Below are 19,163 nucleotides of genomic sequence, written 5' to 3' on the forward strand. Positions count from 1 at the left end.
TTTTGGACGGACTGAGAAAATTGTGTGGGAACTTGGTAGAGGACTTTTTAACAAAGGTCACCATTTATATGTAGATAACTTCTACACTGGTGTGTGGTTGTTCAGGGAATTGGCCAAAGTGGACACTGTTGCTTGTGGCACAATCCGCTCTAACCGTAAAGGTCTCCCTAAAGAACTAGTTTGTCAAAAGCTTGTGTGGGGACAGTGCTGTGCATTGTGTTACGAGGAACTTCTAGCTGTGAAGTTTTCAGACAGGAGAGATGTCTACATGCTGACTACCATCCATGATGAAAGCACTTCACCTGTGACTGTTTGGGGTCAGGTTGCTGAAGCGCACAAACCTGTGTGCATTTTAGACTATAATAGGCACATGGATGGTGTTGACAGAGTAGATCAGAGGTTGGAACCTTACGCTGCTCTTCGTAAGGCTTACATTTGGTATAAGAAGTTGGCTATCCATCTTTTCCACTTGGCAACCTTTAATGGTTTTGTTGTATTCAAGGATTCTTGTCCTGAGTCAAAGATGACTTTTGCGAAGTTTCAGGAGTCTGTAATAGGCAGCCTTGTTTTAGTGGAACAGGCAAGTGTTCCTAGAGTTGGAGTGGGGGAGGGTGTGGCTAGATTGAGAGATCGCCACTTTCCTGATCACATTCCTCCCACACCCTCAAAAGACTTTCCCAGTAGGAGATGTAGAGTCTGTTGGCGAAGAGGTACGCGGAAGGATACTCGTATGTACTGCCCCGAGTGTCCTTCTAACCCTGGGTTGTGTGTGCCTGCTTGTTTTAGAATGTACCACACGCAAAATAATTTTTGGGAGCATCCAGGAGTGGTAAAGTGAACTGCCTGGCCTCTATTATTTAATATTTTTTGTTCAGTTTCAAGGTTGGCATTTATGTAGTGTATTTAGTTTCAGATTTTGTATCTATTTGCAATTTGTTTGTGTTTTCTTATTTGTATAAAAAAATCCTAAATGTGATGGCGGTGTGCGTGGAGTGGCGCTTGTCTGACAGTGTGCATGGACCGGCGCTTGGCTGGCGGTGTGTTTGGATTGGCACTTGGCTGGCGGTGTGTTTGGACTGGCGCTTGGCTGGCAGTGTACATGGACTGGCGCTTGGCTGGCGGTGTGTTTGGACTGGTGCTTGGCTGGTGGCGTGCATGGACTGGTGCTTGGCTGGCGGTGTGCGTGGAATGGTGCTTGGGTGGCGGTGTGGGTGGAATGGTGCTTGGGTGGCGGTGTGTGTGGACTGGTGCTTGGGTGGCGGTGTGTGTGGACTGGCGGTGTGTTTGGATTGGCGCTTGGTTGACGGTGTGTTTGGACTGGTGCTTGGCTGGTGGTGTGCGTGGACTGGTGCTTGGGAGGTGGTGTGTGTGTACTGGTGCTTGGCTGGTGGTATGCATGGACTGGCGCTCGGCTGGCAGTGTACGTGGACTGGTGCTTGGCTGGCGGTGTGTGAGTAGTGACTAGCTGCTGGTCACTACACACACTGCTAGCCAAACGCCACTTCACGCAATCCGTGAGCTGGTGTGGTTGCTGTGTCAGGGAATGTGGGCAGTGAAAGTGATGGGAATTCTCAGGTGCCCGCCCCCCCAAACCAGGTAGTTTTCATATAGGTAATTTTGAAGTCTCCACAGTACGAATTGGGCCATATCCTGTTGCAGCCACTATGCCTACCCACACAAGACGTGGGGGAATGCTGGGTGGGAGGAAATTTGTGGATCCACGCAGGTTACAGAACTTTTCCACACAGAAATTTGAGAAAAAGTGTTTCTTTTCAGCGAAATTTGAGGTTTTGGGCCCTCGTTTGTCGCGGGTCCTTGACCCACCCATGCAAGTGAGGTACCATTTTTCTCAGAAGACTTTGGGGAACGCGGGGTGGGTGGAAATTTGTGGATCCACGTGGATTCCAGAACTTTCCACCACAGAAATGTGAGGAAAAGTGATATTTTCAGCGACATTTGCAGTCGGCAGGGGATTCTGGGTAGGAGAATGTTGAGGGACCCACGCAAGCCATACCTCACTGGACTCCCCCGGGTGGCTAGTTTCCAGAAATGTGTGGGTTTTGTAGGTTTCCCTAGATGGCTGCCGAGCCCCGGGCCAAAACCTCATTGGACCCCATTGCAAAACCAGATGGTTTGTGATAGGTAATTTTGATGTCGCCTCTGTAGGTTTTGGGCCCTTGACCCACCCACGCAAGTGAGGTACCATTTTCTCGGAAGACTTTGGGGAACACGGGGTGGGTGGGAATTTGTGGATCCACGCAGATTCCAGAACTTTTCACCACAGAAATGTGAGGAAAATGTTTTTTTTGACAATCTTTTAGGTTTGCAAGGGATTCTGGGTAACGGAACCTGGTGAGAGCCAGTCAAGTCACCCCATCCTGGATTCCCCTGGGTTTCTAGTTTTAAAAAATGTATAGGTTTGCTAGGTTTCCCTAGGTGCCGGCAGAGCTAGGGTTAAAAAACTACAGCTAGGTACTTTGCAAAAAAAGGGTAATTTTTTATTGTGAAAATGTGGTGTGCCTACCCACACAAGTGAGGTACCATTTGTATCGGGAGACTTAGGGTAATTCAGATTTGTATAGCAACTGTTATTACCTATTGACTTTCACAGCATTTCTGCCTTCCAAATGAAAGAGAATGTGTAAAAAAGAAGTCATTTTGAAAAATGACCGATAATTCTCATGCTAGTATGAGTATTCCCAATTTCGGAAATGTGCAAATATCTACTGTTTCTAAACTCTATGTTTTGTTCCCATTTCAGAAATACATAGGTGTCTTTCATACCGATTTTTCCATGTATACATTTTCCCAGAATAATTGCTATATACCCAGTACATATTAAAAAAACATTGCCAAGTCGCTGCGCAGTTTTTGGCTCTGGGTTCGTCGGGGTTCTTGGAGAACCTACAAGTCCTATATATCCCCACTACCAGTAAGATCCAGCGGATGTAATGGTATATTGCTTTTAAAGAGCTGTCATAATTAGAAGAAGTTACAGGTGAAAATATTGACACAAAAGGCAGTTTTTCTCAACTAATTTTCAATTTTTCCTATATTTAACTGTTAGTTTCTATAAAGAAACCTTGAAGGATCTACACAAATGACCCCTTGCTGAATTCAGAATGTTGTCTACTTTTCCAAAATGTATAGCTTTCCAGCATCCATTATTGCTTTCATACCCATTTCTACCATTAGCTGGAAGGAGGTTGAAAGCACAAATAATATCAAAAATAGGCTATGTCCCAGAAAAATGCCAAAACTGTGTAAAAAAACTTTGGTTTTCTGACAAAAGTCTGTCATTCCCTAAAAGCTGGGAAATGGTGATTTCAGCCCCACAAACCCTTTTTTGATACTATTTGCAGGGAGAAACCCAGATGCTTTAATTTGCAGCACTTTTTTCCGATTTTTCCCCCAAAAAAACAAAATTGAGCTGTATTTTGGCTAATTTCTGGGTCCCCTCCAGGGGAATCCACAAACCCTGGGTACCTTTAGAATCCCGAGGATGTTGGAAGAAAAGGACGCAAATTTGGCGCGGATAACTTATGTGGTCAAAAAGTTACAGGGGCCTAAGTACGAACTACCCCAAATAGCAAAAAAAGGCTTAGCACGGGGGGGGGGGGAGGAAGGCCTAGCAGTGAAGGGGTTAATTGCCTTCTTGAGAGCACGTTTACATTTTTCAGGTACTTCAGTGTTCTTGGCTCTTGAGAAGGTTGTTTAGAATTGGGGCTCCTTCTTGTTTGGTGGGCATTTCCCAGGTTCTTCTGCAAGTCCGCTGTCAGCGTTTCCTAATGACTTGTGATGTTCATGGTCTTCTGTGTCTAAGGTACCTCCTCCCTTGCAGCTACATACTCCAGCAGTCTGCTTCTAAGGTTGAAGGTCCATTTAGTCTTTTAAGGTCTATGTGTTGTTCATCGCCCGAGGTTGTGCCAATTGTTTTCTGGGATTCCGCTGGTTCCAGGGCCAGATTAAAGGTGGCACAGAGTGGCCTGTGATTGCTTTTCTCTCTGTCATCCACTGCAAAATCACTCAGCTTATGTGCCTGCACTTCAATTGATTAAAATATAGTCTATGGTGGATATGTTCCTAAAGGTCGGCTTGGGGTCCATCAGGGGCAGCTAATTTTTTTCATTCCATGGCTAGATAGTAACTTAACGTTTTTAAGAAGAGAGATCAGCCGCCCCGACTTTTTCCTGGTGCTGGGTGCAACTGGGACATGGTCCAGACTTCTTGTGTTAAAGTCTCCAGCAATAATCACGTTATGGTGTTCAAATTTAATGAGAACATCTTCCAGAATGTTGATAAAGGTTTCCATGGAGTTTAGCATTTGAAACTTTGTTGGATTAATATGCCAGTTAATTATCAGCAGGCGATGAGGATGTTGCCCCTTGCCCAGCCTCTCGATTGTCATGACTTGGAGGTCAGGTGTTTCCACTTTTATGGCTGTGATTTTAAGTTTGCAGGCGTTACTTAGGAAAATGGATAAAGCTCCTGATGGTCGTCCAAAGATGGTCTTTTTGGTCGCCGGTGTGTGAAGTTCACAAAAGTTCCCAATTGGGGTTGTTGACTTAGCCCAGGTCTCCTGGAAGCACAATATATCCCCCTTTGCGAGGTAGTCTTGTGTGGCCTTGTCCCTAAAGATGTTACTTAACCCTGCGATGTTCCATGAGATGAGGGTTAGTTTGCGTTGTTGAACACAAATTGATGTTAAGCTTCTTCTACTGTCATTGCTATATCTTTGGTTAGTTACGCTGTTGCCATGGATACTCCATATGGGCCTGCTGGTGCGTCTGCACTCTGCGCTGTGTGTCACTGTACAAGATGCTGATTTTTATCGGAGTTCTTGGTCGTTCTGGTTTATCTATCCCTTCTGAGCTTTTGTTTATTGTGCCTTTGAGGATTGATGTAGGCTCCCGCCTACCCCCCCCATCATTTTTGAGAATGAGAATGTGTGGGTATTTCGGCATGCTGAGTGCGGTGACTTCTATGCCCCAGTTTATGAGATGTGGTGCTTCACTGAGGACTGCCTGTGTACTTGCTGTTGGGTGAAGCCGACTAAGGTGGAGTCACAGTGGGTGTCACTGTCTAACCTTCTGAACTTTACCCACTCGGTTTTCAGAGGTTATCTGTGCGAAGGTATTATCAACATGTCAGTGGTGATCACCGCATCGTAATTTAGGAAGTCAGATCTTTTGAAAACATGATCAATCAATCAGGCGTTTGTTAAGCGGGACTACTCACCCGTAAGGGTCTCAAGGCGCGGGGGGGGGGGGTTTAGCAGACTCCAGTCCAACAAGGGGGGGGGGCTTGTCAAAGAGCCAGGTTTTGAGGTTTCTTGCAAAGATGGGGAGCGATGTTGTCTGTCTGAGGTGGAGCGGCAGGGCGTTCCAGGCTCGGGCCACGAGGAAGGAGAAGGAGCGGCCTCCCGATCTGGTCTTTCTGGTGCAGGGGACCACAGCGCAGAAGAGCTGGGCAGATCGTAGGGTCTTCTGGGGTGCGTGGAATGTGAGTCAGCTGTTCAGGTATGCTGGTCCGGTGTCGCGGAGGGCCTTGTGGGTGAGCATTTTTAAGGTGAATCTAGCTTCGATGGGGAGCCAGTGGAGTGTGTGCAGGTGCTGGGAGATGTGGCAGTGTCTTGGCAGGTCGAGGACCGGTCTTGCGGCGGCGTTTTGGATGTTCTGTAGCTTGCGGATGAGTTTTTTGTTTATTCCAGCGTAGAGTGCGTTGCCGTAGTCGAGTCTGCTGGTGACCAGGGCATGAGTGACGGTCTTTCTGTGTTCGAGGGGGATCCATTTGAAGGTCTTACGTAGGAAGCGGAGGGTGTGGAAGCAGGAGGACGAAACGGAGTTGATCTGGCGGTCCATTTTAGGCTCGGAGTCCAGGATGATTCCCAGGTTGCGTGCCTCTGCAGCATGACTCTTTGCGTTGTCTCATGTCTCTGTGATGGTCATGCATGATGAGGCACAGCATGCACCAAACTGGCGGCACACGCAGCAGGACAGCAAAGAAACAGAGCCGCCGCCCATGGCCATAGAAGCTAATTTCAGTCTCATCACTTCTTGTTGGCAAAATAACACACTGTATTAATTGTTGTTACATGACCCTATGTCACATGATGCGGAGGGTCCAGGCTGAGTGAGTCTCAGCAGCTGAACAAATAATGAATGTCAATGCTGCCATCACAGCTGAGTTAACAGGCCCGCGCTACCCACGGCCATGAGTGAACTACAACTGTACCAGGCACCATTACGCAGTGTACTGTCTAGCATGTCAGCGTCAGTAGTGTCAGGATGCGCTGTGTCAAATGTGTGCATTCAAGCACACTTGGAACTTAAGCAGCCATCGTTTTACTGGGCCGGGCCGCTGTCAGCTGAAATATTTTATGCCTCACTCCAAGGCCACTAGGCACACTTTCTTTTGCAGCTAGAGCAGGCTGCTGCAATTAACACACCTGATCGCCTCTCTTCGCCTGGTGGCCGGCCTCCAGGCATAATGAGGCTCGCATGGCTCGGAGCTACCTGAATAGTCAGGGGTTCAGGTCCTCTGAGAAGCTGAGCTGCGAGCGAACCACCACCTCGGCCGCTGAGGCGCTGCATTAAATCAGTGTTCAGCATTACCTGTGGTGGGCCCAGCCCTGGCATTAGTCGCGGGGTTCATTTACAGGGTGATCTAATTGCAATGCGATTGACGTCAGAAAATGTATCTATCACTTTGCCACACCTCAGTGTGGTGATTGAATATAGTAGCAAGCAGCTTGTTGAGCTCAGCCAGCCCCCAAGGCTGCCAGCTAGCGAGCACTGCATGCTGCCTTCCAATCGACTCCAGCAAATGAATGGTGTTATAGCAGCCAGCGCTCTCAGGGCCGATTGACAGGCACAGCTGAGGAGGCGCTATATGTGTGACCGCACTTCAGTGCGGTGATGCGGACCACCACACTGAAATGTGGTTAGTCTAATGCCTGATGCGTGGGACTTGACAGGGCTGTACATGGCACCCTGCCCTTAGGGCAATCTAGGGCTTACCGTTGGGTTGACATATGTGTAATAAAAGGGAAGTTTAAGGCTTGACAACTGGTTTTAAATGTCAAGTGGAAGTGGCAGTAAAATGTACACACCGGCCTTGCAATGGCATGCCTGAGACAGGCTTGATAGGCTAGGTGTGTGGGTGGCACAACCAGTGCTGCAGGCCCACTAGCAGCATTTAGATTACAGGCCCTGGGCATATGGTATACCATTTGACAAGGGACTTATAAGTAAACCAAATATGCCAATCAGGTATACACCAATGTCACCATGTTTAGGGGAGAAGCACATGCACTTTAGCGCTGGTTAGCAGTGGTAAAGTTCTCCGAGTCCAAAGACCATAAAAAGATACAGCAAAAAGAGGAGGTAAGCAGGCAAAGGTTTTGGGGAAAGACGACTCTAAGCATGACAAGTCTACCAACATATTAAAACGGAAAGAAAATCCTCATCATATGATTCATTACAAAAATACCCTTGTAACAGTCGATCTTTCAAGAGCCTGATAGCATGCAGAGACTCACATCAGGGCCACAATAACAATTTCAAACTTTGAGACAGGGATTGACAAACCAAATTCACCCCAACCATGCATTCAAGACAGCAAAAATTAACACATTCATGATTGTCGAAGCTCATGATAAAAAATTAAAATCTGAGAGTATGTGAAAATTTAATAACTTGTGAAGCACTTACACGGAACACGGAAAAAATCTTTACCAACATTGTGAAAATGAATACATTAAAGTGATGTTTCGAACACATGCCATGGGCATGAGAGACGATATGCAGTGAAACATGCATGATATGTTCCGCTCGGTTTAACTTATACATGAATGATGAACACATTAAACATTTCAACTGACTAAGGATCATTATAATATGGTTTGTCTTGATTTTAAACGACAATGTGAATCACACAACAAAAACAGGTGACGCAGTTAAAAAACATGAACAATGTCTGACAAAACTAACTGAGTGACAGATAAGATTAAAGCGGGCTCCACAGATTTTCTGTTTTATGTAAGTGATGTATGATGAAAGGACATTAATAGTTAATAATATATAGATATGTTAATGTGATGTTTCAGACCAGGAATTTAATTGGTGGGGACGTCATGAGGACTATTTTCAACAATGAAATTGGCCCACATCCCTCCTCCTCCTAGCGGAAACTGAAGGATGATGCAACCTCATCCAGAGCAGCTTTTGTTCCTCACAATGAAATGTGTGAGAAGGTTCGTGGATAAGTAACACGTTTCACTGATTTCCTCCTGCTCCCACTATAATTGCAACATTGTGGCAGTGTCTTCCAACAGAACAGGATGTCAGCAGAGGAACTGGTTAAAGTAGGACCAGACAGTGCTGCATGAAACAGTATCAACAGGAATTGCAGAGATAGTCATCTCATGCCAGGGACGTCAAAAACCTGAAAACATCCATGGGAGGTTCCAATGGGTAAAGGAGTGTTAAGAGTAGATCAATGTGTTCTTTTTAAAACAAAACTCTTTAAAGCTCGCAGGAATGACCAATATATGCAATTTTTAATAAAACACAGTTTTTACAGAAGTAGCATAAACACATGTGGCTAAAAGGTAGATCAGAATATAGCATTAGAACACCCTTAAAGGAAATGTTCCAGCTTAAAATTGCACATAGCAGTTATAATTCAACTTGTTAGACGTATCCTGATGTGTAGCCACTTTTAAAACCTGCATAGCATTTTTTATCATACTAGCAAAATAAACAGATTTACTGCCACTAATTTCAAGATGTTATAGCACAATAAACATAAATAAACTTACTTATTTGCTCCACTAGTTTAAGCATTACACCACCAACATGAAGATCCCCTGATACTCGAATGGAGAAATTCTTTTCCTCTGCTTCATACTGGTGATCAACAGAAATGCTGAGTTCCCAAGAAGTGGGTCCATGACCAGTAACAACACTCATATTGAAGCTATTGTCTTGTATGTCTAGGGGAGAAAAATATACACCAGTGTTAGAAAACATATGAAGAATGATTAAACAACTATATTAATCTTTGGGAATAGCAATCAGCAGTGCCCCTAAAATGTCTAATACCGGAACCGTTCATTTTTTTAAGCACAGTACAAGATTTATTTGTTTATCAGTTGTAAGGATATTATTGGTAAACACAAATACACATCTAAGAGAATAACATTTCTAAATATAAGGGACCAAACGTGCCTGAAAACAGACATATTTATAGCAGTGTGGAGCAAAAATCAGTTGCCTTTTTTAATTGCAAAAGGTAACATTTGAGTATTGAAATTCAGGAGAGGATGGGTAACCTGCATGGCAAATACATAGTAAAAGGCAAAAGGACTGAACTTCAGTGGTGGCTGGTATTTAACGGCGGTAGGTGGTCGGGTCACGGTGCTGGGGGGAGGTGGTAGAGGAAATGAGAAAAAAAATAAACACTTAGCTATCTGCCGCCTCTTCTCCCTCTTTGTCCACTTGCAGGGCATGAAGCAGGAAGGACCCACTCTCAGCCTACCGATAGCCAATCACAACGTTGCAATGCAGCGTTTTGATTGGTCTGAGCGCCGTGGATCGGTGCTCAGTCAGAGAATGGGAGGTTGGTCATGTTCTCCATGCAGGCTGTAATGCAGCCTGCATGGAGAACATGCAAAGTGCCCATGATGGTCTGACCGGCCCTAGACAGCCGGCCAGTGTCCTGCGCACTTGGAGTGGACAAACCACTCCTCTCCTGCCCTGGTCTGTGAGCAGAGCAGCCCCACCATACCCAGCTGAGCAAGGGGAAAAATAAAAGGATAATAACAATGAGTTATTATCATTTTATTTTTTCCTCTTTTACCCACTCACTGGGGCGACGCTATTCTGCCTTAGCGGAGGAGCCAGCACTGCTGAACTTAAAGGCTTGAATGTGACCCAGCGACGATGATTAGCAGAGTTTGTGTTTAGAGTAAGCATACAGTAGGATACAATCTCAGGGCGGTAGTTGGGGGATGGAGGCATGCATTTTTGTGGATGGGTTGCAAATATCAAGAACTTGGATACGACCAGGATTTTGGCAGATAGCCACCTGTTATGCTCCAATAGGCCATAAATGATCTCGACAAAAAAAGTAGTTTGTTGCTGTAACACTTTATAACAGCAACTCAGCTATCCAGGTTCCCTCCCGAATCCCATCCTGCTTGAACCTAAACATCAGAGCAGCAATATATTTCATAACAGAATTCAGGGACAGAGTACATAAAAGTACCTAGTAATCAGGCACATTACACCTCTTCTTCATTTAAATATTACATACCTAACACATAAACCTAGACAGAAAATAGCATAACTCATCTTGAAAATGAAAATAAAAAATTTACAGATCGCACCAGTTATATCCTAGATGAAATGAAAGTACATGGATTGTAAATAACACTCTATAAACAAATAAATATTGGGTGGAGGATAAAATGTTTTCCTGTTTTATATATAAAAGAACTCAAGAGCTAATGTAATCATGCAAATCAACTGGCCTCCTGAGCATCTGACCACTTCTCCTACACCTCACAGTCTCTCCTCACTCTTCATGCAAACACTTCAACATTATCTCCCCAAACCATGGAACCACACACTGCCAGGTTGGAACCTGAATCAAGGTAATTGCTCCATATCCTCCCATCATTGGTCTTTACAGCATTTTAAAACAATTTGATCACCTTTACAGCTTTAGTAAATTTTGACCATTCCTCACCACAAACCTAGGCTTTCACTTTCACCCAATCACCCACACTTATCACAATATCCTTCTCCAATCTTCTCTGATCAAAATATTTCTAACTTAATTTGAAAATCCTTCTTTAATTTTCAACTCACTTATTCTATTGAATAACACTCCAGTGCTCCACATTGCAATCATTTTGGTGAAAGGAGCCCGCCTTCTCACTAACTCAAAAGGCGATTCTACTGCGGATGAGTGGGGGGGACACACAAAAGTGATGAGGGCCTGTAACACTATTCTCCAGTCGAAAATATTAGCTTCAACTAAATGGAATATTTCCTTGAATTTTCTGTTTATTTTTACCATATTCCCTTTGGTCTCAGATAAATCAAGGTTTTTTGTGTTGGATTCTATGGCACTCACCTATTGCTGTGCATACAACTCTATTTGTACTCATGCGAACATGGGAATGTTCAAGGTTAAACACAAGAGCAGCTGGTGAGGCAACTGTTTAGTCTGTGGAGCTGGCTTGTCGGGTGTCCCTGTTTGTCTTGGTCCTTGTGCCAAAGGATAAAAGATATTTGGAATCCACACTGTGATGAAGTTTATGCTCGATTTCATACTACACTGGCGACGATTGTGGAGGACAGGCACATTCACACTTCGAAAGTTGGAAAATATATTTACAATAGTAGGAGTGCTCAGCAGACTTTGTTCTTCTCTTTAACTCTGGACAATCTGGAGAGTAAACTGCCATTGTGGGAGTTGAGTTGCCATCTTGGAAGTGCATTGAGCGTGAGCCTCCTGCCTCCACTTCCCACTGAAAATCAGGACGATTTTTGTGCCCATCTTGGGACTTTGAGGAAACCCTGTGTAACATGCCCCACAACCTATTGAGAATCACACTCCACAACATTTTCAGTGGCCACTGAAGTCATTGGGCATACTCCATTTGCTTTTGTTCAGTGCAAGTTGTCATTAACACCACTTTGTTATATCCTGCGTTTTTGGCACACCATATTAATTCCAGTACAATTTCCACATTTTGTTCAAAATTAAATATTGCAAGTTTCTTGAACTCTGGTGGTATGAAAGAGTGGTGTCACCTTACACTAACGCAATTTCCACAGACATCGTGTTGGTCATGTAATTCATCTTTTATTTTCTGCCACACTGTATTGGACAAGATTTCATCAAGGAAAACTGCCCCAAAGCAGCTTTAAACATATTGTTCCCTGAACAGCAGTTTGCAGCATAGTGAATTAAGTACTGATTTTGTGACACTTGCATTAGACAGGTACGTGTTGCTTCAACACTTGCATGAGGCAAATACTTGTTGTGAATGGTCTATCATTGATGGGACAACAATGACCACTTGAGTCATTTGTTTAGAGGACTACGGTGACTACATTTGTTGTGTTTGTTTCTTAATTTACTTCATTGTAGTTCATAATGTCTAGCATTGTACCACCCTCTTCATTTTTGCCTTCTCCAGTTGAACCACCTGTGAACTGGGAAATATAGGAAGCCTTGTTTATTGCTTCTGTTCAAGTATTGAAGGGTGATTCATGTTCAGTGAATTAAAGTTAGCATTGTTGAAGCATTCTTTAGGAAGCATTGAGCTAATAGAATTTAAAAATCTTCCTCCTTTTGAGAGACCAGGCAATACAGATGTGTATGAATATACCTCAAAACAAATGTGGATGTTATAGAAAAAACAAATGTGGTTATATAGTGAAATAATATTATTCTTATAAACAAGGTAATGATGAATCCATCGAGGAAAAGGTTTGAGCTCTATGGTCTTTAGTGTCCATGTGAAATTTCTAACACATTGATTATGAATTTTTGGTCCAATTTTCTATTCTTTGGTAGAGACACCAGAGGGAAAGTTCAATTTTTAAAAAAGACTGCTTTGTTTAAAAGCAGTCCCAGACATGGTGGTCTGTTGACCCCAGAAGGCCGTCATCCCTGGGAGTGCTAGCCTTTCCTAAGGGGGTCGCAAATTGCGCCTGCCTCACGAATATCCAAGCATGCAATTTGCAACCCCATTAGGAATCGCAAACAGTGTCTGAGTCACTGTTATACATCCCAATTTGCGAGTCGCAAATTGCGTGTCGCTAATGCGACGCAATTTGCGACTCGCAAATTGGTGGGCCATAAATCTGGCCCTATGTTTCTGATAAGGGACAGTCAATATTAGGTTGGCCCAATAAGGAGGAAATGCATATTAAAAGTTAGATCCCAAAGCTGATTCTCCATTTTCATAGTGACTTGAGCAAATGAGAAGGTAGCTCCGCCTTTGGACTTGGTTGATTTCATGTCTATGTTAAAGAAAAAATTTAGTGCAGAGTAAGGAATGTTCCCTTAACCTATGGAACTAAATTGAGAGAAAAATTAGCTGACCTGTAATGCAAGGAGATAATTGAACTTGTGGAATCATCTCTAAGTTTTAACAGTGATTATTTCATTTTAGAGCTCTTGGAAATTAAGAAGTTCTATAGACCTACAAAGAGTGAACACTGTGATATAGACAGACTCGCATCCACTACCAAATCTACATGAAATGCTGCCTACTATAGCTGGGACATCTGTTTTCTTCACTTTGGATTTAGCGAGTGCACATCACCAAGTAGTTTTAGATGAGGATTCTCCATTTTTGACCAGTTTTATTACCTCTGAGGTTATGTGCGGCTATCGCAGGATGCAGTTTGGCCTTGTTGTACGTGCAGCTTCTGTGTTCCAAAGTTCCATGTTATAGACCTTGGATGGTACGGCTGAAGCGATCACATTTCTGGATGATATTTTAGTTTTTGGACAGGGCATCAAGGAGCAGGACAAGAACTTCTATAATGCATTGCTGGCCTTGAAGGAGAACGGACTTACTCTCAAATTGCCTAAGTGCAGATGGAATACTTAAGCCAGACAATATCTAGTGGTGCAAAAAAAACGAAAATAGGTAATGTTGAATCCATATTGAAAGCTTCTTCATCATAAACTGAGGAACAATGACTTGCATTCCTTTGGTCTTACTGAGTTGTGTTCAAAATGTATACAAGAGTATGGTATCAAAGTATAGCCCGAGGTGTCTCCTAAAGAAGAATGCAACATTTGTCTGAAGGAAAAAGCAATCGAAAGCATGCGATTTAGTAAAAACAGAAATTATCTGTGCACCGTGTTTAAAACCGTTTGTTGGGCGGGAAGCCGTGTATCATTGTTGGTGATGGTAGCAAATTTGGCTTAAGATGAGGTCTGTACTGTTAAAGAATATTCAGGAGTACATTTGTAATGGTTGGCTTGCTAAGCGATTTGTTTCTGGTGATTTTATGAGTTTCTACAAAATACGGGATGAATTAGGTATTGAGAATGGTGTGATAACTCAGAGGGGACAAGGTAATTCCCCGCTTTAACCTAAAAAACAAACTCTTCGAATGTGCTGATGAAGGTCATTTTGAAATAGATCAGACTACAAGATGGGTAAGTGAACAAGACTGGTAGCCTGGGTTACCTGATGTGGTTGAGTAAAGGGTGAAAAATTGTAAGCTCTGTTTTAAGTGATAAATTTACCAAGGCTTTGGTGAATGAATCTTGTCCAAATGATCGTACCATGGGACTTCCACTGGTGGCCAGCTGAATTTGGACCCACACCCAGAATCCATGCCAGGAACCTCAGAATAATCATCGACAGCAGCCTGGACATGTCTGCGCAAGTCAACTCCTTCACTGCATTCTGCTTCTTCTACACCTTGAAAATGCTGAGTAAGATCTTCAAATGACTCCAAGGCAACACTGGAAAAACTATTACTCCCGCTCTAGTCACCAGCAAGTTGTACTATGGGAACGCCCTCTATGCCAGGATCACCAAGCAACTCAATAGAAGACTAGTGCTCAATTCATACTCCTCACACACACATCCAAGACCCTACACAACTCATGACCCACTTACCTGAAAGGCTGCATCTCCTTCCACCAACCACCTACCCTCTGCAGGACTCCTGCTCGCAAACATACAGGCATAATCGGAACCATATCAGGAGCACAGACATTCTCTTACATCACTCCTTGATGGTGGGACAGCCTCCCACTCTGCAAAAGAGCCTCCTCCTCTCTTTGGGAACTCCCCAAGAAGCTGAAGACCTGGCTTTTAAATTAACCAACCTATCAGAGGCAGGGCTAGATGCACACACACACACACACACACACACACACACACACACACACACACATACCTGTTCAGCACCAAGACATCCTCCTGGGTTATAGTGCACTTTACAAATACATAACATGTGACCTTCATGAGCCAAAACCGGATTTTTTTTTAATGGATACCTTCTGGAGGAATAAATCTTGCTCCTTCTAAAACAATCTCTCAATCCTCAGACAACGTGTTTCTAATCATCAACCAGGTCCTGTTTAAGCCTGACGTCATTCCAGAGTGAACCAACTCCAATCCCACGGAAAGTACAGAATTTTTCTCCAAATCCATCTGCCACTTGTCCTCTGTTACCGCCCCCATGGGCACTTCTCAAACATTAACTTTCTCAAATCCCTCTACAACATCAATTTCGTCATCACTAAACACTAATTGTGACAATCAGCAGAGACATTTTTCATGAAGGTATATACTTTAAAGTTTAAATAACTATTGCAAAGAAATAACCCATCTCCTCATTTTAAGAGATAACACATCTCCTTTAGGAGATGTGTTATCTCTTTGCATAAACTATCTCTTCATTCTTGAGGAGAAATAATCCAACTCCTTTTTTATGAATGTATTTTTCAACGGCTTGTGAGCTGAACACATTTTAAATGATGTTTACCACACAAGATTCCTGAAGTTCATCAATGTCTGATAAACTGCTAACGCCTCTTTCTATCACAGAGTAGTTTTACCCGGAACCTCTTAAACATCGTAATGTATATTTATTTTGAAACAAAACAGCACCTAATCCTTTTGAGCTAGCATCGTCTGTTGACAAGGACTACATTCCAAATCATGTTCCAGCCCATCATCTGGACACTTGTTACTCCACTGGAATTCAACTTTCTTCCCTAACAGTTTCCTCATGTTAGCCAAATTGCCTGCATTGGCCTTTGTAAATGTACTGTAGTGGTCTACCATCCATAAAAATGAAACCAACTCATCTTTACTGGACGGTTCTTTCATTTCCAGACTTTTATCTACAACATCCTTCTTTGGTGAAACACTGAACCAGAAATGGTATGGCCCAAGTAATTTACCTCACACAATCCAAGTGTGTATTTATTCTGCTTCAAAGTTAGACCAACCTACATAAGTTTGCCTAACACTAATCGCACCCGCTGATCATGTTCCTTAATAGAAATACCAAAAATCAAATGATCATCTTGACACCAATTTACACCTGAAATTCCCTTCCGTAACATATTCATCACTCGTTGATAAACAGAAGATGCCAAAATTAACCCAAATTAAAGTATACAAAAAAAGTGATGGATGGAATGCTTTTATCTCAGCCACTGTTAATTACTGGGGGCCGCATCCCAATCCATCATTATTTTGTACACCAAGTCACCTCAGTTTGGACCCAGCTATATTCAAATCTGTCTCAACCCTGCTCCAACTGGTACAGTCCAACCCGAAGTGCCAAGCTGTATCCTCCCTGAACCGGAACACAAGCAACCCAGGTCTGGTTTTGCCTTAGTTATGGTCTCAAATGCAAAAACAACAATTGATGGACAGAATGCAGAACAATATCATACATTCACCCCAGTACAGAGATCTGGGCCTATATCCATCGTTTTTTTGCTCACCATGCTGTTCCAGTTTGAACCCAGCCATATGCAAATCAGTCTTGACCCTGTGCCTCATGGGAACAGTCCAGCCAGAAACCGGTCCTAGGATGCTTGATTCCGGTCCAGGGAAGACATGGCTTGGCAGTTCGGGCTGGACTGTTCCCATGAGGCACAGGGTCAAGACTGATTTGCATATGGCCATGTCTAAACTGGGGTGGTGTAGTGGGCAAAAGAACGATGGATTTAACCCAGATCTCTTGACTGGGGGAGAATGTCTGCATTGTCAGCATTCCGTCCATCATTTGTGTGTTGTAACGCTTTTCGCCCTAAGTGGGATGGGTATTCCCAGACGTGGGACCCGTGCTCACTACGCCACTGGAGTCAAGCTATCCTGGCTGATGACGGCTGATAGCCAGAAACCGGTCCTAGGATGCTTGATTCCGGTCCAGGGAAGACGTGGCTTGGCAGTTCGGGCTGGACTGTTCCCATGAGGCACAGGGTCAAGACTGATTTGCATATGGCCATGTCTAAACTGGGGTGGTGTAGTGGGCAAAAGAACGATGGATTTAACCCAGATCTCTTGACTGGGGGAGAATGTCTGCATTGTCAGCATTCCGTCCATCATTTGTGTGTTGTAACGCTTTTCGCCCTAAGTGGGATGGGTATTCCCAGACGTGGGACCCATGCTCACTACGCCACTGGAGTCAAGCTATCCTGGCTGATGACGGCTGATAGCCAGAAACCGGTCCTAGGATGCTTGATTCCGGTCCAGGGAAGACATGGCTTGGCAGTTCGGGCTGGACTGTTCCCATGAGGCACAGGGTCAAGACTGATTTGCATATGGCCATGTCTAAACTGGGGTGGTGTAGTGGGCAAAAGAACGATGGATTTAACCCAGATCTCTTGACTGGGGGAGAATGTCTGCATTGTCAGCATTCCGTCCATCATTTATTTGTGTGTTGTAACGCTTAGTTATGGTCTCATCAGCTGGGTACAGCTTGGTTCCAATTACACAGTGTGCACGGACCCATGTCTGGGCATACCTGTCCTTTTTAGGGCGACACACTAAAGTATTAAACAAAAGAGTGACGGGCTGAATGCTTGAATTAATCTCAGCCACTGGCAATTACTCGGGCCGCACTCAATCCACCGTTACTTTGCACACCATGTAACCTCAGTTTGGACCCAGATATATTTTAATCAGTCTTGACGCTGCTCTAATTGGAACAGTCCAGTCCAAACAGACAAGTAGTCTTCTCCCTGAACCGTAACACAAGTACACCAGGAGTGGTTTTGCCCAAGTTATGGGCTTTTCAGCTGGGTAATTAACCTAAATTCTTTTAAATTTGATCACACCCCAGGGAGAGATAAATGTATTCAAAACTTGTGAATTTGTTCCCCAAATTTACCTGGTAATAAGACGAGGTCAGACTGGGTAATGTGAAATACTTGTCCACAACTAGTGTGGTGACTCTTTCACCAATAAGAGTGAAAATCTTTCAAATATGACTTGCCGATTTAACACTCAAATCTACACAAAGATGAATCTCACCATTGGCCTTCTTTGCAACAACAACCATGGACACTAACCATCCTGTAGCCTTCACTGACTCAATCACTCCCATTTAATTAACATGCTGTAATGCTCAACTAACACTTCGCTGCACACTTAAGGTTATACACCTCACCTTCACAGTCACTGGTACAGCATCTCTTTGTAATTTTATCTTGTGTTATTTCCTGTGAGAGTCACCAATCCTTTCTGAACTACATGCTTCACTTGTTACCTGCATCCACTGGGACTCTACTCACCAGAATACACCAAGCGCCTGAAGGTGCCAGCTGGCAGCAAGGGGGGAGGCGTCACGTGCTTTTAAGTGCCGCAGTATCACCATGCCACTGGAGTCAAGCTATCCTGGCTGATGAGGGCTGAAAGCCCAAAACTGGTCCTAGGATGCTTGTTTCCAGTCCAGAGAGGACCTGGCCTGGCAGTGCGGGGGGCTGGACTGTTCCCATTGGGCGCAAGGTCAAGACTGATTTGCATATGGCTGGGTCCAACCTGGAATGGCATGGTGAGCAAAAAGAATGATGGATTTAGGCCCAGATCTCTGTACTGGGGTGAATGTATGACATTGTTCTGCATTCTGTCCATTAACTTTTTGCAGTATCACATCAGCGCCGGTCGCGCCAGGCCTAGCGAAGGCCTGTCACAGCCCGTAGGAGGCTCGGCTAGGCCACCCCACCTAAGGTCAGTACTTTTTGCAACAATGGACAAACGGTAGTCCACCAGCAACAATGGCCTACTTCACTCAAAAGTACCTCCATGGACGAAGTCAACGGACTTCTAATCCGAACTTGTCAACGTCTGAGCCAAATGTGAGCAAAACATGTTTTATTTTAATTTACCAACTGAGCACGCTGCAAGAAGTGCATGTAAATTTGCATTTCTTTTTTGTGACTGCGCTCCGGATCTACTATTTATCTGTGCTGGGGACACTACATGTTCCAAGATCCAGGGCGGAAAGCTCCCGGAAGAAGGAGACAGTTAGTCCTTTCCTGATTGGTCCTGTGAGCCCGTAAATCGCCCACAGCACGAGACCTGGAGATTCTGTTAGTTTGCCTGTGCTGGGGACACTACATGTTCCAAGATACAGGGTGGCAAGCTCCTA

The 19,163-nt window shown here is 44.1% G+C and overlaps 1 protein-coding gene across 2 annotated transcripts in view; it reads right to left on the reverse strand.

Annotated features, from left to right (window-relative positions):
- Positions 1 to 19,163, reverse strand: part of FERMT1 (FERM domain containing kindlin 1) — a 283,134-nt gene that overhangs the window by 221,377 nt on the left and 42,594 nt on the right. For both annotated transcript variants that reach the window (XM_085612639.1, XM_085612638.1), the window contains one exon: positions 8,822 to 8,995. In XM_085612639.1, the coding sequence (XP_085468765.1) occupies positions 8,822 to 8,972 (151 nt within the window). In that variant the 5' untranslated portion in view covers positions 8,973 to 8,995. The remainder of the gene's footprint in view (positions 1 to 8,821; positions 8,996 to 19,163) is intronic.

This window comes from Triturus cristatus, chromosome 6 (genome assembly GCF_964204655.1).
Source record: "Triturus cristatus chromosome 6, aTriCri1.1, whole genome shotgun sequence".
In the NCBI taxonomy this organism is placed as follows: domain Eukaryota; kingdom Metazoa; phylum Chordata; class Amphibia; order Caudata; family Salamandridae; genus Triturus; species Triturus cristatus.